General features: G+C 34.7%; 1 protein-coding gene across 2 annotated transcripts in view; it reads right to left on the bottom strand.

Annotated features, from left to right (window-relative positions):
* The window catches only part of ITGAV (integrin subunit alpha V), a 149,421-nt gene that overhangs the window by 100,508 nt on the left and 30,249 nt on the right, over nt 1-18,664 (bottom strand). Inside the window, exon 2 of one of the 2 annotated variants that reach the window (XM_074215544.1) lies at nt 1,199-1,326. In XM_074215544.1, coding sequence (XP_074071645.1) covers nt 1,199-1,326 — 128 coding nt within the window. Of the gene's footprint in view, nt 1-1,198; nt 1,348-18,664 lie in introns of those variants that run through there. The other variant, XM_074215543.1, reaches the window with a different exon arrangement.

An 18,664-nucleotide genomic window follows, 5' to 3' on the forward strand; every position in this document is an offset into this window, starting at 1 on the left:
CTGAGCCTATTCACCTATACTTGGTTTTTCCCAAATATTAGCCTAAAGGAAGATATGAGAAAAAAGGATGTAATATAAATAGGTTAAAACAGGAGGGGGGAAAGACATCCTGTGTTTTTTACTAACCAGTGGAAAAACTAATAGAAAACTATTTTTATGATCAAGCATACAAACAAATAAAAAAGAAATATTAATTAAGGATCTATGTTCAATTAATATTGACTCCATGGTTTGAATCAAAATCTCCTGAATGGAAAGTCAGTGTTTTCTTCTACATGGTCCTTCCCGAACTCCTAAAATTTTAATTCATACATAGAATTTTGGAACTAGAAAAAGTAATAAATAAAATGGAAACATGGGCTATCTTCACTTAGGCCATTTGCTAAAAGTCATAATCTATTAAATCCTATTGCAGATTTTGATAACTAATCAATACCATTCCAATTTATATAAAATTATGCCTCATAGAAACATTACAAAATTTGAAGGGTTCATGAAGTTTTCCAATATTTGTGTGCATACTGAGTCCTATGTGTATGTATACACATGTTTCCTTTTCATTCAACTTTGTTGCTTACAAGAGCCAAGTAAAGTGAAATTTGATCATTTTTCTATTCCCTTCCAAACCTTATTCTATAGTTCCATAATAATGGCACTGAGTTATATCCCACTGGATTATACTCTGATGTCATAAGAACAACAAAATTCCCATTTCCAAAAAAAACTAGAATAAGGACATACATTTTTTAAGCCTTAAACACTTTTTTCATCTCAAAAATATTCTTGAGTGAAAAAAAGATGCCTAACTGGTTTTAATAGCACAAAACAAAGCTTTGAAAGATTCATACCTGTTCGCACAGTTCTCACTAGTAGCTGATGAAAGAATACTTTAAACTGGCACACACAGGATGCAAAATAATGTTTTGCTCTGCCTACAGACTGATTTCGGTCAGAATGGAGAAGTAAAAATACTATAGGGAGCACGAATTTTTTGAAGTTCAATGAAAATTGAATATTTATACCCCCTTTGGATATTTGTTGGAATAAAAGAAAAAAAATTTTAATGTGCTTTTTAAAATTCAGAAATATTCAAGGGGAAAAATTCCTATTTACAGGGGTTAATTATTCAATTTAAAATAATTATTAAAATCTAGCAGCTGAATTATATTAAATTAAGTGTTAATTATCTCATATTTACCTGTTGAGTCAAATTCCACTGGCTGACATAAGCGATTAGAAGACCAACTGCACTTGAGCACTTGTCCTCCTTCTACAATGCCTGGTTGGGTAGTGTTTGCTTTGGGAGCTCCAACCAGAAGGAACATCCTTTAAAAAAAAAGATAAAGGGATTCAAGATTTGACATTATACAAATTAAAATAAAGCTTCCTAAAAATGAAACAGCCAGCATTCTTTTGACTTCTTTAGCAAATCAACAAATCTGATAGTTGCTCTTTGTTCTTCAATTGTTTAAGCTGTATCCACCTCAAATTGATTCTATGGACTTTTTTGTCCCTGGGGTTTTCTTAGCAAAGCTAATAGAGGGGTTTGCCATTTCTTTCGCCAGACTGTCCCCATTTTATAGATAAGGAATGAGGCAACTAGGGATTAAGTTACTTGCCCAGGTCACACAGCTAGCAAGAGTTTGAGGTCATATTTGGACTCGGGTCTTGACTCCGGGTCCAATGCTCTATACACTGAAGTATTCAGCTGATTGGATGCTATAGATCACAATGTAATATAACTTTCTCCTTCTACTCACTAAATTTTATGGCAGTTAATAAATCACAAAAAAATATTCATTTCATCATGTTTAAACTGAATAGATTTGTACTGATATGGATTCAGAATAATTTCAAGGTTTTTAAAGGGGTTTCTTAAATTGTACTGGCATATATATTTTTCTGAGGAAAAGGTAAAAGCTTTCAAACCATCCTCCTAAGTATAGGATAGCTTCTTAAAAAATGTAGAATTGAAGATTCAAAGTATTTAAAAATGTAGAGTTGAGAACAACTGCAACAAACTAAGAGGGCAGGAAGCAAGGTTTGAAAGTTCCAGTCTCCTGGAAAATAGTAGAGTTCAAACTAGAAAGAAGAAATGCAACAAAAGGAGTCAAAGACAACTTTACTTGATATATGTGAAAGAAGTCAGCAGAGTAAGAAAAGTCAGAAATGCATAGTAAATAGTTTGATTTTGATTTTAAAGCCTAATTTTACAGACATAGTTGTCAGTGACAAGGAGTAAAAAGTAACATATTCAAATGATCTTGTAAGAAATATGATTTTTGACATATAGTATTTTAAGGAGTGGCACTCTGAATTAATCAGAAAAGATTCATAATAGAAGACAAGAAATCATTCATTTATTAGTACCTACTCTATTCAGAGAATTGTAAACACACACACATACACATATTCACTTTTAGAATATTTGATGTTTATATTATCTGAAAACTTTTTTCTCTTCACCTATTACTTATATATGAAAAGAGACAAACCGATTGAAAAAAAGAATACACTCAGAATAATAGGTTTAGGCTATTCTGATTATATTCAGTTTCCGCACTGTCAAATTTATATTTGGGAAAATTACATTTAAGACAGACTTTCAAGACATCAAAAATTTCATATTAGTATTTTCATTTTGTCTCCAATTAAAAAATGCATGCAAGGAATATAATAAAAATGACAATTCTACCTAAATTATTTTACGTGAGTACTCACTGTCATAAAGAATTACCAAAGCATGGCTTTGAAGAGCTAGAACTACAAAAAATAATTCATCTACAGTTTTAAAAAAAAGGTCAATCTCAAAGGAAAAATAAAAAAAGATCTCAAACTATATTATGAAGTAATTATCAAAATGAGGGGGGTTTTTTTTGGTTTTGAGTAGTTTTTTCAGTCATGTCTGACTGTTTGTGACCCCATTTGGGCTTTTCTTGTCAAGGATGAAAGAGTAATTTTCCATTTCCTTCTCCAGTTCATTTAACAAATGAGAAAAGGAGATGAACAAGGTCACAAAGTGACTTGCCCAGAGCCACAAGCTAGTAAGTGTCTAAAGGCCAGATTTGAACTTATGAAAAGGTATTTTCCTGACTAATAATAATGAAAAATATATTAATCAGTAGAACAGATTAGGTATAAAACAAGCAAAATCAAAACCACAAAAAAAAACCTTTATTGAGTATTTATGGCTAAAAAGTACTTATCATTCTGCTTATATAGTCCACCAACTCAAAGACTCCCATTAACTATTTGGCAAAAAAAGAAAAAATTGTAAAACTGGATATAAATTTGATAGAAATCAATTTCAGATTAGCACCACACAATCTACCAAATAAACTTCAAATGGATATCTGAACCAAAACCAAAAGGTTATAGGGCAATTAGGTGGTGCAGTGGACAGAGCACTGGCTCTGGAGTCAGGAGTACCTGAGTTCAAATCCAATCTCAGACACTTAATAATTACCTAACTGTGTGACCTTAGGCAAGTCACTTAACCCCATTTCCTTACCAAAAGAAAGTTAAATTTTAAATAAATGAGATGAGCAAACACACAAGTATCTTTGGATCTATGGACAGGAGGTATGGTTGAATCTATGTGTAGGGGAAGTGTTCATGACCAAACAAGGTCACAAAAGGCTAAACTTAAAATTCTGATTATATAAAATTTCAAAGATTTATCACTGCTAAGTTTGGAAAAAACCAATTAATTATTAAAATAATTTTAACTAGAAAAATGCAGACTGGCCAATATGACCAGAAAGGGAAATGATCAATGTTGAAAGGAATGTGGGAAATCTGGGACACCAATGCATTGTTGTCAGAGCTGTGAACTCATCCAACCTTTCTGGAGAGCAATTTGGAATTACACCCAAAGAGCAACAAAAATGTACATACCCTTTGATCTAGCAATACCCTGAAGAGATCATGAAAAAGGGTAAAAAACATCACTTGAACAAAAATATTCATAGCAGCCCTGTTTGTGGTGGCAAAGAATTAGAAATTGAGTGAATGCTCCATCAACTGGGGGACGGCTGAACAAATTGTGGTATATGTATGTTATATAATGCTATTGTTCTATTAGAAGCCAGAAGGGAGGGGAATTCAGGGAAGCCTGGAAGGATTTGCATGAACTGATGCTGAGGGGAATGAGCAGAACCAGAATAACACTGTATACCCTAACAGCAACATGGGGGTGATGATCAACCTTAATAGACTTGATCATTTATTTCATCAGTGTAACAATCAGGGACAATTTTAGGGTATCTGCAATGAAAAATACCATCAGTATCCAAAGAAAGAATTGTGGAGTATAAACAAAGACCAAAGACTATTACCTTTAATTTTTTTTTAAAGTATCTTATTATGTAATTTTGCTATCTCTTACATTTTCTTTTTTCCTTTACAATATTATTTCTCTCTCAACACATTCAATTTTGATAAATGCATAGCATGGAAATAATGTAGACTATCAGATTGCCTTCTGTTGGGGGGGTGGGAGGAAGCAAAATTGTAAAATTAAAAAAAAATTAAAAAATAATTTTACCTAAATTTTTTTAAGAGAAATAGTGAACTGGGAAGAATTTTTACAAGTTTCTCTGATAAATCTCTCATTTCCAATATATGAAAAGAACAGATTTAAACAGGTAAGATTAATAATCTCCCAACTGATAATGGTTAAAACAATCAATTTTCAAGGGAAGAAACCCTAGTTATACAAAGCACATTAAAAAGTTCAAAAACATTAGCAATTTTTTAAAATTTATTTTTATGCTTTCAATTTTTTAATTACATGTAAAAATAGTTTTCAAAATTCATTTTTGTAAGATTTTGCATTCTGCATTTTTCTACCACCTTCTAATCCCTCCCCCTCCCCATGACAATGATTAATCTGATATAGGTTATACATTGTATGGTCATGTTTAACATATTTCTGTATTAGTCGTGCAAAATTTTAATAATTTAGAAAAATGCAAAGTAAAGCAATTCTGAGGTTTAATCTGAAACCCATAAGATCAGCAAAATTGACAAAAAAAAATAGGAAATGACAAATGCTGACAGAAATGAATGTATTTGAGAACTCTGTCCTATGTGTATACCTATACATTTATTTATAGTAGCTATTTTGGTGATGGTAAAGAGTTGGAAACTATGGAGATTCCCAGCAATTAGGCAATGGTTGGAAGAATTGTGGTATATTAATGTATTGGAATACTATTAGTTTGTGGACATCTAGGAAGATTTGTATGAACTGATGTAATATAAAATGAGCACAACCAAGAGACTATATATATATGTATATATATGTATATATATAAACATTGTCAAAATAAAGAATTTTGATTGGCAGGAACTCTGATTGATGCAATGATCAACCATGGATTCCAGAGGACTTAATGATAGAGAATGGTACCTACCTTTGGACAGAGATTTGATGGACTATATAAGTAAAATGATATATGCTCTTTTGGCCATGACCATTATAATTTGTTTGAACTGACTATGCATATGATAAGGACTATTTTTCTTTATTTTTTAGGAGGAAGGAGAAAAAAAATAAAGATATCAATTGAAAAAATTTAAGTGTAAAAAACTGATTTAAAATTGGGGCTGGGGTGGCTAGGCGGCACAGTAAATAGAACACTGCCCTTGGAGTCAGGAGTACCTGGGTTCAAATCCAACCTCAGACACTTAATAATTACCTAGCCATGTGGCCTTGGGCAAGCTACTTAACCCCATTGCCTTGAAAAATCTAAAAAAAAAATAAATGAATGAATGAATAAATAAATAAATAAATAAATAAATAAAAATAAAATTGGGGCTGGTGTAAGGAATGTGTGTGTCTGGATTTGTGATTTCATCTGAATGAGAAACTCAAGGAATAGAAATGTCTCCATTGGACCAGAACAATATATCTATTATAAAATAACTTAGAGCACTGTCAGGTTAAATAATGAGCCCAAGATCACATAGGCAGACTGTAACAAAGACAAGTCTTCTTAACTCCATGGCAGATCCTCTAGCTACTTTTTATCTAAACTTATTTACAAAATTTTTATCTGAATTTGAAAAATCTAAATTGCAATGCCAAGTTAACTGAAAAATCCATTTTCTAACAACTAAGAAAATGAAGTAAATAATTCATTTAAATAATTCAAGCAGATGGGTGGAGCCAGGATGGCATCATGAGAACAGCCTTTCCTAGGAGCTCTCTCAAAAATATTCCAAAAACCTTAAAATTATGGCTCTAACTAAATTTTTGTGAGAGAGAATCCACAGAAAGATCCAGTGAGTTACCAGCCCAGGGTAGCCTGGAAAATCATGAGAAAACTCTGTTCCATTGTGGCGGGGGGGGGGGGGGGGGGGGGGGGAGGAGGCAGGGAGGTGCAACAGCACAACCAGTATTATCACACTGGAGTGATGTAGCTGCAGTCTTCCCAGAACAGTCCACTGGGTGCCTGTGCCCCTGGGTCCAGGGGAGTTCAGCAGCAGAAGCAGTTTCCTGACCTGGCAACCCAGAGAACATCAAGTACAACCTGGAAGATCAGCAGGGAAACCTGTTCCAGAGGGAGTGGGATCAGTGTGACCTTCAGCACAGTCCCAGCCACCAGCATAGCTGTGGCCCTCAGCACAGCCCAGATTCCAGGAAACAGAAGCAGGCACACAGAGCTGCTTAGTGGCAAGCAAGCCATTTAGTAGTTGTGACCAGAGTGCTCAGCTCACAGAAGGTAAGGAGGTGGGGGAACACTGTTGAGGTCTCTCCTCTGGACCTGGGACAAGACTCTTGTATTTTGTTCATATTCAGATCCTGATCGCAGTCTGGGGGGCCCCCACTGCCATCCACAGACCAGAGAACAGGCAGGAGAGCAGTCAGAGCCTCACATACTGAGGTCCTTGTGGGGGTGTCCCAATAAAACTCAAAAGTTCTGGAAGCACCTCAAACTAGGCACAGGTTGGGGAAATGAGTAAACAGAAAAAAATAAAAGGAACCTGACCATAGACAATTACTTTGGTCCTATGGAGGACCAAAACACACAATGAGTGAGAAAGTTGCAGCTTCTGCATCTAAATCCTCTGCGAAATACAGAAGTTGATCTCAGGCTATTTCAGATCTCAAAAAAGATTTTGAAAATCAAGTAAGGGAGGTAGAGGAAAAATTGGGAAGAGAAATGAGGAAAATGCAGGAAAAACATGAAAACCAAGTCAATAGATTAGTCAAGGAGATCAAAAAAAATACTGAAGAAAATAACATACTATAAACTAGTTTAAATCAAATGGGAAAAAAACAGTTCAAAAAGTTAATGAGGAGAAAAATACCTTAAAAAAGCAGAATCAGTAAGATGGAAAAGGAGACAAGAAAGCTCTCTGAAGAAAACAAATCCTTCAAATGTAGAATGGAGCTAAAAGAAGTTGTTGGCTTTTCAAGGAATCAAGACACAATAAAACAATAACAAAAGAATGAAAAAAACTAGAAAAAAAACACCAAATAGCTTATTGAAAAAAACAACAGCTCTGGGAAACAGATCAAGAAGAGACAATTTAAAAAATATTGGACTACCTGAAAGTCATGATTAGGAAAACAGCCTTGACTTCATTTTTAAAGAATTTCTACAGGAAGCTTATCCTGATATCCTAGAAGCAGAGGACAAAATAGAAACTGAGAGAATCCACTGATCTCCTACTGAAAGAGATCCAAAAATAAATAATAACTCCCAGGAATATTATAGCCAAGTTCCAGAATGCCTAAGTCAAAGAGACAATACTACAAGTAGTCAGAACAAAACAATTCAAATACTGTGTGCTACAGTCAGGATTACCCAGAACTTAGCAGCAGCCACATTAAGGGCTTGTAGGACTTGGAATATAATATTCTGGAAGGCAAAGGAGCTTGGAATATAACCAAGAATCAACTACCCAGCAAAACTAAACATCCTCTTCCAAGGGAAAAGATGAATTTTCAATGAAACAGGGGAATTTCAAATGTTCCTGTTGAAATGGCCAGAGCTGAACAGAAAGTTTGATCTTCAAGTATGGGACTCAGGTGAAGCACAGAGAGGGTAGATGAGAAGGGTAAATTATTAGGGATTTAATGATAATGAACTAAGTGTATTCTTGAACAGGAAGATGGTATAGATAATACTCATATGAAACTTTTCATTTATTAGACCAGTTAGAAGGAGCTTTTATAGTTGAGATACAGGAGAGAGCTGAATTTGAAGGTATAATACATTTTTAAAATGAAGTCAATGGGTAAAAAAAGAAATGTACTGGGAGAAAGGAAAGGAGTTGTAGAATAGACTAAGATAGTTCATGTAAAAGAGTCAATAAATAGCATTTGCAATGGTATGGAAGAGGGGAAGGTGAAGAGGAATAAGGGAGCTTCATTCTCATTGGAAATGGCTCAGAAAGGAAACAACATATATAATTTAATAGGGCATAGAAATCTAGAAGAAAATGGAGAGAAAGGGGGGTGGGAGAAAGGGATCAGGGGAAGGGGGGGGAGGTAGGAGATAGAGGAGAGGGTAGATCACGGGAGAGGATAGTCAAATATAACACTTTTTTTTTTTTACTTTTTGTAAGGTGGTGGGATTGGATGGCCTGTCTGGGACCATGGGGATGGGTGGGGATGGGTTTCTGGGATGGGATGCTGGCTTGAGGCCTCTTGGCCCCAGGGCTGGTGGTCTGCCCACTGTGCCACTTGGCTGTCCCACAAAACACTTTTGATGAGGGGCAGAGTGAAAAGAGAGAGAAAATAATAATAATTGGTAGTGGGGAGAAATGGATGGAGAGAATTACAATCAGCAACATCAACTGTGGAAGTAACTTCTCTGATGGACTTAAAAAGAATGTGATCCGCCATGAGATAAAGCTAATGGTATTGGAACACAGACTGAAGCACATTTTTTCTCTTTCTTTCATTTTATTTCTTGTGAGATTTTTTATTTTGGGGGGAGGGGGGATTATGTTTACTCTTACAAGACTTTTCGTAATATATAAATAAATTTTAAAAAAAGACAAAAATCATTCAAAAAAAGAAAGCATATACAGTTGCTATTCACATTTCATTGAAATATGGATAATCTAAACAAACCAGAATCAACCCAATTCTGTCTATATTCCATCTCTTTTAAATTCATTCATTGTTGGCAGAATTTGTCAAAAACTAATCTAGATTGTGGGAAGATTGGGACATTTATGTACTATTGGTGGAGTTGTAAACTAATCCAACCATTCTGGACAGCATTATGGAACTATGCCCAGAGTTATAAAAATGATCATATCATTTGTCTCAGAATACCAGTACTGGACCTACATCCATAAAAAATGGGAAAAGTCCCACATGTTCCAAAATATTCATAGCAGATCTTTTTGTAGTGGCAAAGAATTTGAAATTGAGGAGATGTTCAGCAATTGAGGAATGGCTGAACAAGTTATGGTATATGTATGAATGCTATGAAGTACTCTTGTTCTATAAGAAACCATAAGTGGTCAGATTTTAGAGAAGCATGAAAAGAATTACAAGAACTGATGCTGAGCGAACGAAGCAGAACTTAGAAAACATTGTACACATACACAACAACATTGTGAATTGATCAACTTGATGGACACAGTTCCTCTCATTAGTTCAGAGAGCTAGGATAACTCTGGGAGACCTGTCATGGACAATGCTATCCACATCCAGAAGAAGAAAAACAAAACAAAACAAAAAAACAACAACCCTACAAAATATGAATGAATCCTACATTCATTTTATAAAAAAATTCTCTTATGTTTTTCCTTCCTATTTCATATTCTATCTTCCTATCTCATTTTCTTTCTTTTTTACTTAATTATAACTCCTAATATAGAAAATGACTAATCTGTAAATATATTAAACACAAATGTATATGTACATTGTTCATCAAATTGTTTGCTGCTGAGGGGAGGGGTGTAGGAAGGGAGAATGGAAGGAAATTATGTAATTTATAAATATACACATTCATGTGGATGAATGCTGAAAAACTTTCATAACACATAAATGAAAAAATAAAGCAAAATATCAATAGAAAAAAGAATGGGGGAAGGGTAAAAGGAGGGAGAGAATTTGGAATTTAAAATTTTTTAATGAATATTAAAAAAATTTGTATATGCAATTAGAGAAAAATAAAATAAATTTTTTTAAAAAAGATACATTCAAATCTTCTCCCTAGTTAACATCTTGTTTGAGTCTATTTGCCTACTGTCTTCTCTCTTCCTCAAATGAACATGAGAAAGGATACCAAATTTTTAGGCGTTTTACTGCTATCAGTGAGCTGAGCAGGAAAGAAGGTATAAACCCTAAATAATGGACTCTCCTTATCCATTAAATCATTTCACCGAATCATACAGAAGAGCATTGATGTGAATTTCATAAAAAAATAAAAAAGTTCAAATAAGAAAATACCTAATCTAGAACAGTTAATACTTAGCTGCATGAATCATTAGACTACTGAAAATCTGACTTTAAATTCACCTCCTACACTCAAATTCCTACTCATCTTGAAATGTACAAAAATAGAAAAAAAAGGAAAAGCCACTAAACAAACCCCAGACCAGTTTTTAAGTTCAGTATAATTGTATTTAGAATTTAAGATTTCAAAACTTTTTCATCAGGATAAAAATTTTGGATCTGATGATACATGCTGTAATAAAAGATGAACTTTTTCCTTTTCTTTCCCAGAACCAGGTCTCAGTCTTTGTCACTTCTCCACCATCTCCTCAGCAGGGTGTTTATATTTGGCATCACTCATCTCTCCTCTACTCCCATCACTGCAATCTCAGATTCTGATTGGTTTTATTTGCCGAGATTCAAGCCTCCAATTTTCTGGTCATCTTCATACCATTTTACCTGTTGTCATCATCCTCCTTTCCAGCTCCTCTTTGTGGCTGTCTTCCCCCATTAGTATGTAAGCTTCTACTTCTCTGGCACATGACTAATAAGATATTAGAGACACCAGAACATCTCTCATACCTCTCCACAATAAGAAATATATAAAATAGATAAAACTATTGCAGCTGTACATTATCTAAGCCCCCAAGAACACTAAGGATGTAACAACCCAGATGCAGTAACTGCAAAGAAGACTAATCCCTAAAGTGCTTGCCAAGCTCCTTCTCCCTGCACCATCCCCCAGACTCTAAGGGCACTGTGTTTTATAATAGAGCTCAATTCTGTTTTTATTAACTCTTGCCCAATGCACAGAAGTAGACTTATAATTAAGTGGGAAGTGTGCAGGACTACAGTTAAGCAGCATGCTATACCATACATGTTTGTCCTTCATTTTCGAAGAAGACCAAGGCATCAGGAAAGCCATGACAAGTGTGTGAATAGGATTTGAGTGAGGAAATGTTACACTAAGTCACCAGTCTCACTTTCTCTTCCAGAGCTGTCTGGGTCCAGTGGCCAGATATGAATCAGGATGACTGGAGATGGCCCTGGATCCAGGGCAATCAGGGTTAAGTAATTTGCCCAAGGTCACCCAACTAGTAAGCATTAGAGGTTGGATTTGAACTCCCATCCTCTTGACTCCAAGGCTTGTGCTCTATCCACTGTGCCACCTAGCTGCCCCCCATTAGAACAAAGGGAATAGTTGCAGGGTACCAGATTGTGTGGAGCTCTATCTAGCCTGAAGGAAATAGGGACTAGATACCAGCTGAGACCACTTCCATCCTACCTTGTAGAATGGAAACAGACCACTGAAAAGTGAAATGCCTAGGAAAGGAGGAGGCTAAAACGGTTTTAAGTTCTATCACTCCAGAAAACTGCCTTCAAGTGGAAAGAAGTCAGGATGTGATAGCAGAATAAAAGAAAAAAAATTATCAAAAATATCAGAAGAGACATAAATTAAAAACCTTGAACACATGCAGATGTCAAGAGATTACACTTTAATAACAAAAGAGAATATGGCTCCCAAATCAGCTAAGCAATAAATATCTCTAAATAAATATTTCAAGAGAAAGGAAAATTAACCAAAACCTGATAAAAGAGAAAGTACTATGGATTCTCAGAGAGCAGGAGACTCCAGAATGTTTTATAAAGGGAGAATCAGAATTATAAAAGCATAATATATGACCTGCACAGCAGAAATAATCATCAAAATGTTAACTAACTAAATAAATAAATCTTTGGTGGCAAAATCTCATCAAAAAAACAAGTTAATAATTCAATCTTAATGGACTTATTCAATCCCTCAGGGACAATTTTAGGGTATCTGGGATGGTGAATACCATCTGTATCCAGAAAAAGAACTGTGGAGTTTAAACAAAGACCAAAGACTATTACATTCAATTTTTTTTAAAAAAAATTGTTTTATATACTACATAATTTTGCTATCTAATATTTTATTTTTTCCTCAAGGATATGATTTTTCTCTCAACACATTCAATTTTGATCAATATGTAACATAGACTGCCTTGTGTGGGGGGTTGGGGGAGAGAAGGGGGTGGGGGGGAAATTGTAAAATTGAAAACCTTACCAAAAAATGATAGGTAGAGATTACTATTGTATATAATTGGAAAACAAATAAAATATGCATATATGTGTATATATGTGAAGTGAATAATTCATTGGAATGCAGATATGAAGAAGTGAAAGATGATCTGGAAGAAGAGAAAGAAAATAATCTTAAAAGAAAACTAATTGGGGTGGCTAAGTGGCACAGTGGATAGAGCACCAGCCCTGGGGTCAGGAATACCTGAGTTCAAAACCGACCTGGGACACTTAATAATTACCTAGCTGTGAGGGCCTTGGGCAAGCCACTTAACCCCATTGCCTAGCAAAAAAACCTAAAAAAAAAAGAAAGAAAAAAGGAAAAACTAATCCTTAAAAAAGGAAAAATATTGATTTCAAAGACAGGATTCACATAAATAACTTAAGCTATAGGTCTCCTAAAAGAACATCACAAGTCAAAAAAAAACAGAACACCAAATAACAAAACAAAACTTGCCAGAACTTTTGAACACAGGTAGGGAAATTGCAATAAGAAAGAATTGTTAGATTTGCCTCCAGAAAAAAGAAATAATATAAATTTCTTGAGGATAGGAAGTGTCTTGCTCACTTGTATTTGTATTCCTAGTGCTTAGAATAGTACCTGATACATAGTAGGTACTTAATAAATGCCCTATCCTTCCAGTGGAAAACTTTTAGATAATAGAAAAATCACTTAACCTCTCTGGAATTCAGGGTCTCCCTCTGTAAAAATGAGAGTGAAGTTTATTCGCTATAACTTTTTTAGTTCCCCTGTACTCTAAATCCCATAATCTCAAAATGAATAATCTGGTACAGTTTACCTAAAAGATTTCTTGACCAACTCTGCCTAAAACTAATGTTGAAAACAGTTTTTATAGATGCTAACATTTGTCACATCCCATATAGGATGAAAGTCATTGGATATCCAAAAAGAAAGTTAGAGGTCATCTGGGTCAATCCTATATATATTATTTTAAAGCGTAGGAAACTGAGGCCAAGGGAGATTGTGAAACAGGAATTAATCAATAAATAAGGAAACTGAATCCAAAACCTCTGACTCCAAACCCAGTATTCTTTCCATACTTTATTCATCCTAATTTAGACTCTCATCACCTCTCACCTGGACTGTTAAAATATCCACTTAATTGATCTCCTTACCTACACTCTCTCTTCACTCTAATCTATTTTACCCAGAGCTGCCAATGTGGTATTCCTAAAATACAATTCTGATCATGCATCTGTCTGCTTTAAAAGCTCCAGGGGCTCCTAATTGTCTCTATGGTAAAATCCAAACCCTTTTGTTTGACTTTTAAAGTTCTTCACAATCTGAATTCAATTTATTTTGCCAGGTGTATCATTCCCCTTCACATCCTTCATGGTTCAACTCAACAAGTCTATCTACTAGCTGTTCCTAGGGCATACCATTCTACCTCCCACCTTCCACCTGCATTCATTTGTACAAGCTGTCTCCCTCCCTCTTCCTCTTTCTTCCTCTCTATTGTCAAAGAGTAACAATACTAATAATAGTAGTGAGTTTTTCCCAACTATATTCCTGGTAAAAAGACTGATCTCTTTATAACAATATTCAACCAGCACTTTACTGTAAGAAGAAAATCAAAAACCTATGGATATTACAAACTCAGGAAGATAATGATCAGAATGCAGGAATACTAGTCCTGCCCTCCAGATATTTCAATCCAGGAAAGTCTCCTCCCTTAGACAAAATAGGATTATATAAGGATGAACAATTTAGTAGGATGGCCTCCAGTAGGAGGTTTAACCTTTTATCTTTTGTTCCCAGTTCCCCCTCTCTTTGCAGAATAAATATTCAGACCTCTCTCAGATGGGGTGATCATCTTATTTTAACCCTTTATTTTAAGGTTTTAAAAGTTTCACAGTACCTACCTGTTGGAATCCCTTGCTCCCTTCAAAACTCAGTCATCACCTTCTTCTACATGAAATCTACCCTGATTCCACCTCTCAGGTAGCAGTCACTCTCCCAGATACTTTTATAAACTTCTATATTGTTTCCTTCAAATAGAACATAAGCTCCTTGGACACAGGAACTATTTTGTTATCACTTTTCTTTCCCCAGATCTGTGACAATTCCTCAAAGATTATAAATGCTTGTTGGTTTACTGATTGATTTACCAAGTTGCTAGGTTCTGTCTGAAGCATTACAGTTATATAATTAATGAGTAAATAAGAGTCATAATTTAAATAAATCTTTTATGCCAGCTTACAAATTTGGCCACAATAATCTTAAAACTTTCACTTTGAGTCTGAAAAATTGTTAAATATATATTTTAAGGGCCACAAAAGGAAGCTATTTTTAACCAACTTGTTTGCTGGGGCTAAATAATTTTAAGAAATAATTTAATCATTCTTGCGTTAGTAAAGTGAATATTTACAGTTATATCTACATAAAACTAACATGTATCGTGTTATATGTTTAACTTTGTTGCACTAAGAAATGATTTTTAGAGTTTTTCAGAGTGGAAAAAGAAAAGTTTATAGCCAGATATTTGCCCTTGAGACCTTCTAAACAAACTAAATGTTATCTAGGACAAATAGTTCAACTGAATAAATTCCTACCTTTGTTTACATGGCAGTTACAGGTGAGCATAAAATAGTTACATTTAAATAATTTTATACTGCAAAATATTCCATATTGCAAAATATACAACCAAGAAAAAGCAAAAAGTGAATCAGTGAACAGAAATTTTTTTAGCATCTAAATAATCAAGTGACTAGATTTACATAAAGCATCTTTAATGAGTTTCTTTAATTTTGGTTTTAGGTAACTTTTTGATTTGCTTCTGTAAGTCAAGATAAAAAAACAACAGAAATAGGATAATACTTAGGGAACAGTTTAACAAAAATAAAGAAGAAAGAACTCAAGAGGGAATATGATCCAAAATGACAACATGTTCTGACAGTATGAACTACTTGCAAGTAAGGTTAGAGCATTATTGTTGCATTTTAGCATCTAAAAAATGCATATTTCAGGAATGAAATTATGATAATTAAGTTATAAATATAAATCTTCATTAATATTTTCCCAAAGTCTTTGTGCAAAGCCTCATGTTCTATTTAGCTGACACAGGAAATGATGGAATCTAGCTAAAAATAGAATGACTTTTTTAAATTGTTGGAACATTAACCATTTTCAAAAGTTAAGTGGTAAAACATTGAGAAAGTGAGTTCATTGGCCCCAAAATTCAACCAGTCCTTTTGATAAGCCATTTTGATTTGGGGTTCAGGAAAAGATTGTTTTACAGACTTTTACAATAAGCCAAAAAGTGAAAGAACAGATAGGAAAATGAGATGACTGACAAGTGTCCAAGAACTGAAAAAGATATGAAAAAATCTAATATAGAGAGAAGGAAATCTCTATGAAAAGCTAAATGAGGAAGATGAAGAAATAGTAGTCATCAAAAAGTGCCCAATACAAAAGTAGGTATTCACTAAAAGTTTGAATGAATGAATGAACTTTGGACAATGGTGATGTGTTAGGGAAATAAGAAATACAGAAGCAAAATAGATTACTAAATGCTGTGTTTGTTGAATATATAAGAAAATCAAATGCAAATTTAATTTTTTTGAAATCTGAGATTTCACTTCTCACAAAGTCCAATGAATGACCCTACTAGTTAAATCAGAGTGCCTTAAGGCCCATAAGTTAATACAGCAAAAGTTTAAATAAAGTCTACAACAGCAGCATAGATCATTGAAAAGAAAATAGGATTAAGGATCAGGAGGTCTAAGTTTTCATACTAATTATACCCTTAAAACTTGCTCTGTGATTTTGAACAAGTATATATATATATATAAAAGTATAAATGCACATATAAAGTTACATGCATGTGTGTGTGTATGTGTGTGTTTGTGTGTGTGTGATTAACTAACTTGTCAGTACTCTGGTACAAATACCCTATCTATTAGATACCTTCTAAGGATAAAATGAGATATTAGTAAAAAATGTTAGAATTTCAATTTATTAATAATTATTAATAATTATTCTCTGAAGAAATAGAAAATTACAAATGCTATAGGTTCTGAGACAAGAGGCTTTTTATGTCCTTCCCAAAAGATCTGTAACAACTAGGTAGATTAGCAAATAGGACTTCAAAAAAGGTATATAATAATCAACCATCAAGTTTTCATAAGACTCAAGGACTGGAGTTTGATATGTAGATGTTAGGTATAATAAAGATAGCTTCCAATGACTTGGAGCATGGTAGAAGCCTCCATTCACTCCCTTTTCTCACAACTAGTCTAATCTCTTTTAAAGAACTATGTTCTTGGTAAAATCACGATGCTAACCATGTTCTAGAGTGGCAGAACACACAGAAGGATTGAGTGAAACAGTTTTCCAGCCCAAGATAACTTGGTAAATCCACAGGAAAATTCTATTCCACTGGAATGGGGGTTGGAAAGAGCCCCAGTACAGTCAGGCAACACTGGAGCAAACCAGTTCCAGCCTTTCAGGAACAGGCCACCAGGTGACTGAATCCCAGGAATGGTCAGAATCAACTGGATGGTCAGCACCAGAGTGAGTAGGAGTTCAGGCCAGCACAGGCCTCAGAGAAACCCCACTTGGTAACCCACAGGGGCACCCAGCAGCTGCTTCCAGAGCTCTCAGGCTGAAGATGAGGGTGGGGGCAGGAGAGACTGCAAAGGTCTCTTTGCTATCCCTGGGACAGGCAGGCCTCTGCTGCTTTGCCCACACTTAAATCTAGGGCCCAGTTTGGGTCCCCCAATGCCATAGAGCAGCGATTCTCCTCACAGGTCCAAGGCAGAAAAGAATGTCTGTGATCATCCACAGACCAGAGAACAGGCCAGGAGAACAGGCAGAGACTCTTATAAGACACTGGAGGAATCAAGGTCTCTGGGAAGATGTCCCAAGACTCCCCCAAAAATTTTGGAAGTATATTAAAAATCAGATTATAGGCTGGGGAAAATGAGCAAAGAACAGAAAAAAAAAAGAATCTGACCATTACACTGATGCCATGGAGAATCAAAATATACATTCAGATGATGACAAAAATTAAAGTTTCTGTATCCAAAAACCTCCAAGAAAAATAAGAATTGGTATCAGGCAATGAAAGAGCTCAAAAAAAAAGACTTTGAAAGGCAAAGGGAGATAGAGGAAAAATGGAAAGAAAAATGAGAGCAATGCAGGAAAATCATGAAAACCAATTCAGTAGCTTGGTGAAGGAAATACAAAAAAATACCAAAGAAAATAACATGTTAAAAATCAATTTAGGTCAAATGGAAAAGGCAGTCTAAAAGGTCAATGAAAAGAATGCCTTAAAAAAGTAGAAAAGGATAAGAAAGTTCTCTGAAGACAATAACTCCTTCAAATGTAGAGTGCTATTGAGAGAAACATGACTTTTTGAGAAATCAAGAAACAATAAAACAAAACCAAAAGAATGAAAAATTAGAAGAAAATGTAAAATATCTCATTGGAAAAACAACTGACCTAGAAAACAGATCCAGAAGAGATAATTTAAAAATTATTAGTCTACCTGAATGTCATGACCAGGAAAAGAGAAAATACCACAAAAAGCCAGAAACAATTTAATTACTGTGGTGCTACAATCAGGATTACACAGGATTTGGCAGCATCTACATTAAGGGCTCATAGGATTTAGAATATGATATTCCAGAAGGCAAAAGAGTGTGGATTACAACTGGGAATCAATTACCCAGCAAAACTGAACATCCTCCTTTGGGGAAAAGATGGACATTCAGTGAAATAAGGGATTTTCAAATTTTCCTGTTGAAAAGACTAGAGATGAACAGAAAGTTTGATCTTCAAGTACATGACTCAGGTGAAGCATAGAGAAGGTGGACAGGAAAGGCTAATTATAAGGTATTTAATGAGGTTGATAACCCATATGAATAACCCATATGAACCTTCTCATTTATAAGAACAGTTAGAAGGAGCATATATAGACAAGGCACAGGAGGGAGTTGAATATAATAGTATAATATAGTATAGTGATGGAGTCAATGGGTGAAAAAAGAATGTACTGGGTGAAAGGGAAAGGAAAGGTAGAGTGGGCTAAAATATTTCAAGTAAAAGAGTCAAGAAAGTTTTTGCAATGAAGTAGAAAGGGAAATGATGAGGGGGAATGAGTTAGTCTACATTCTCATCAGAAATGGTTCAGA

Source organism: Macrotis lagotis, chromosome 1, assembly GCF_037893015.1.
Source record: "Macrotis lagotis isolate mMagLag1 chromosome 1, bilby.v1.9.chrom.fasta, whole genome shotgun sequence".
Taxonomy (NCBI): Eukaryota; Metazoa; Chordata; class Mammalia; order Peramelemorphia; family Peramelidae; genus Macrotis; species Macrotis lagotis.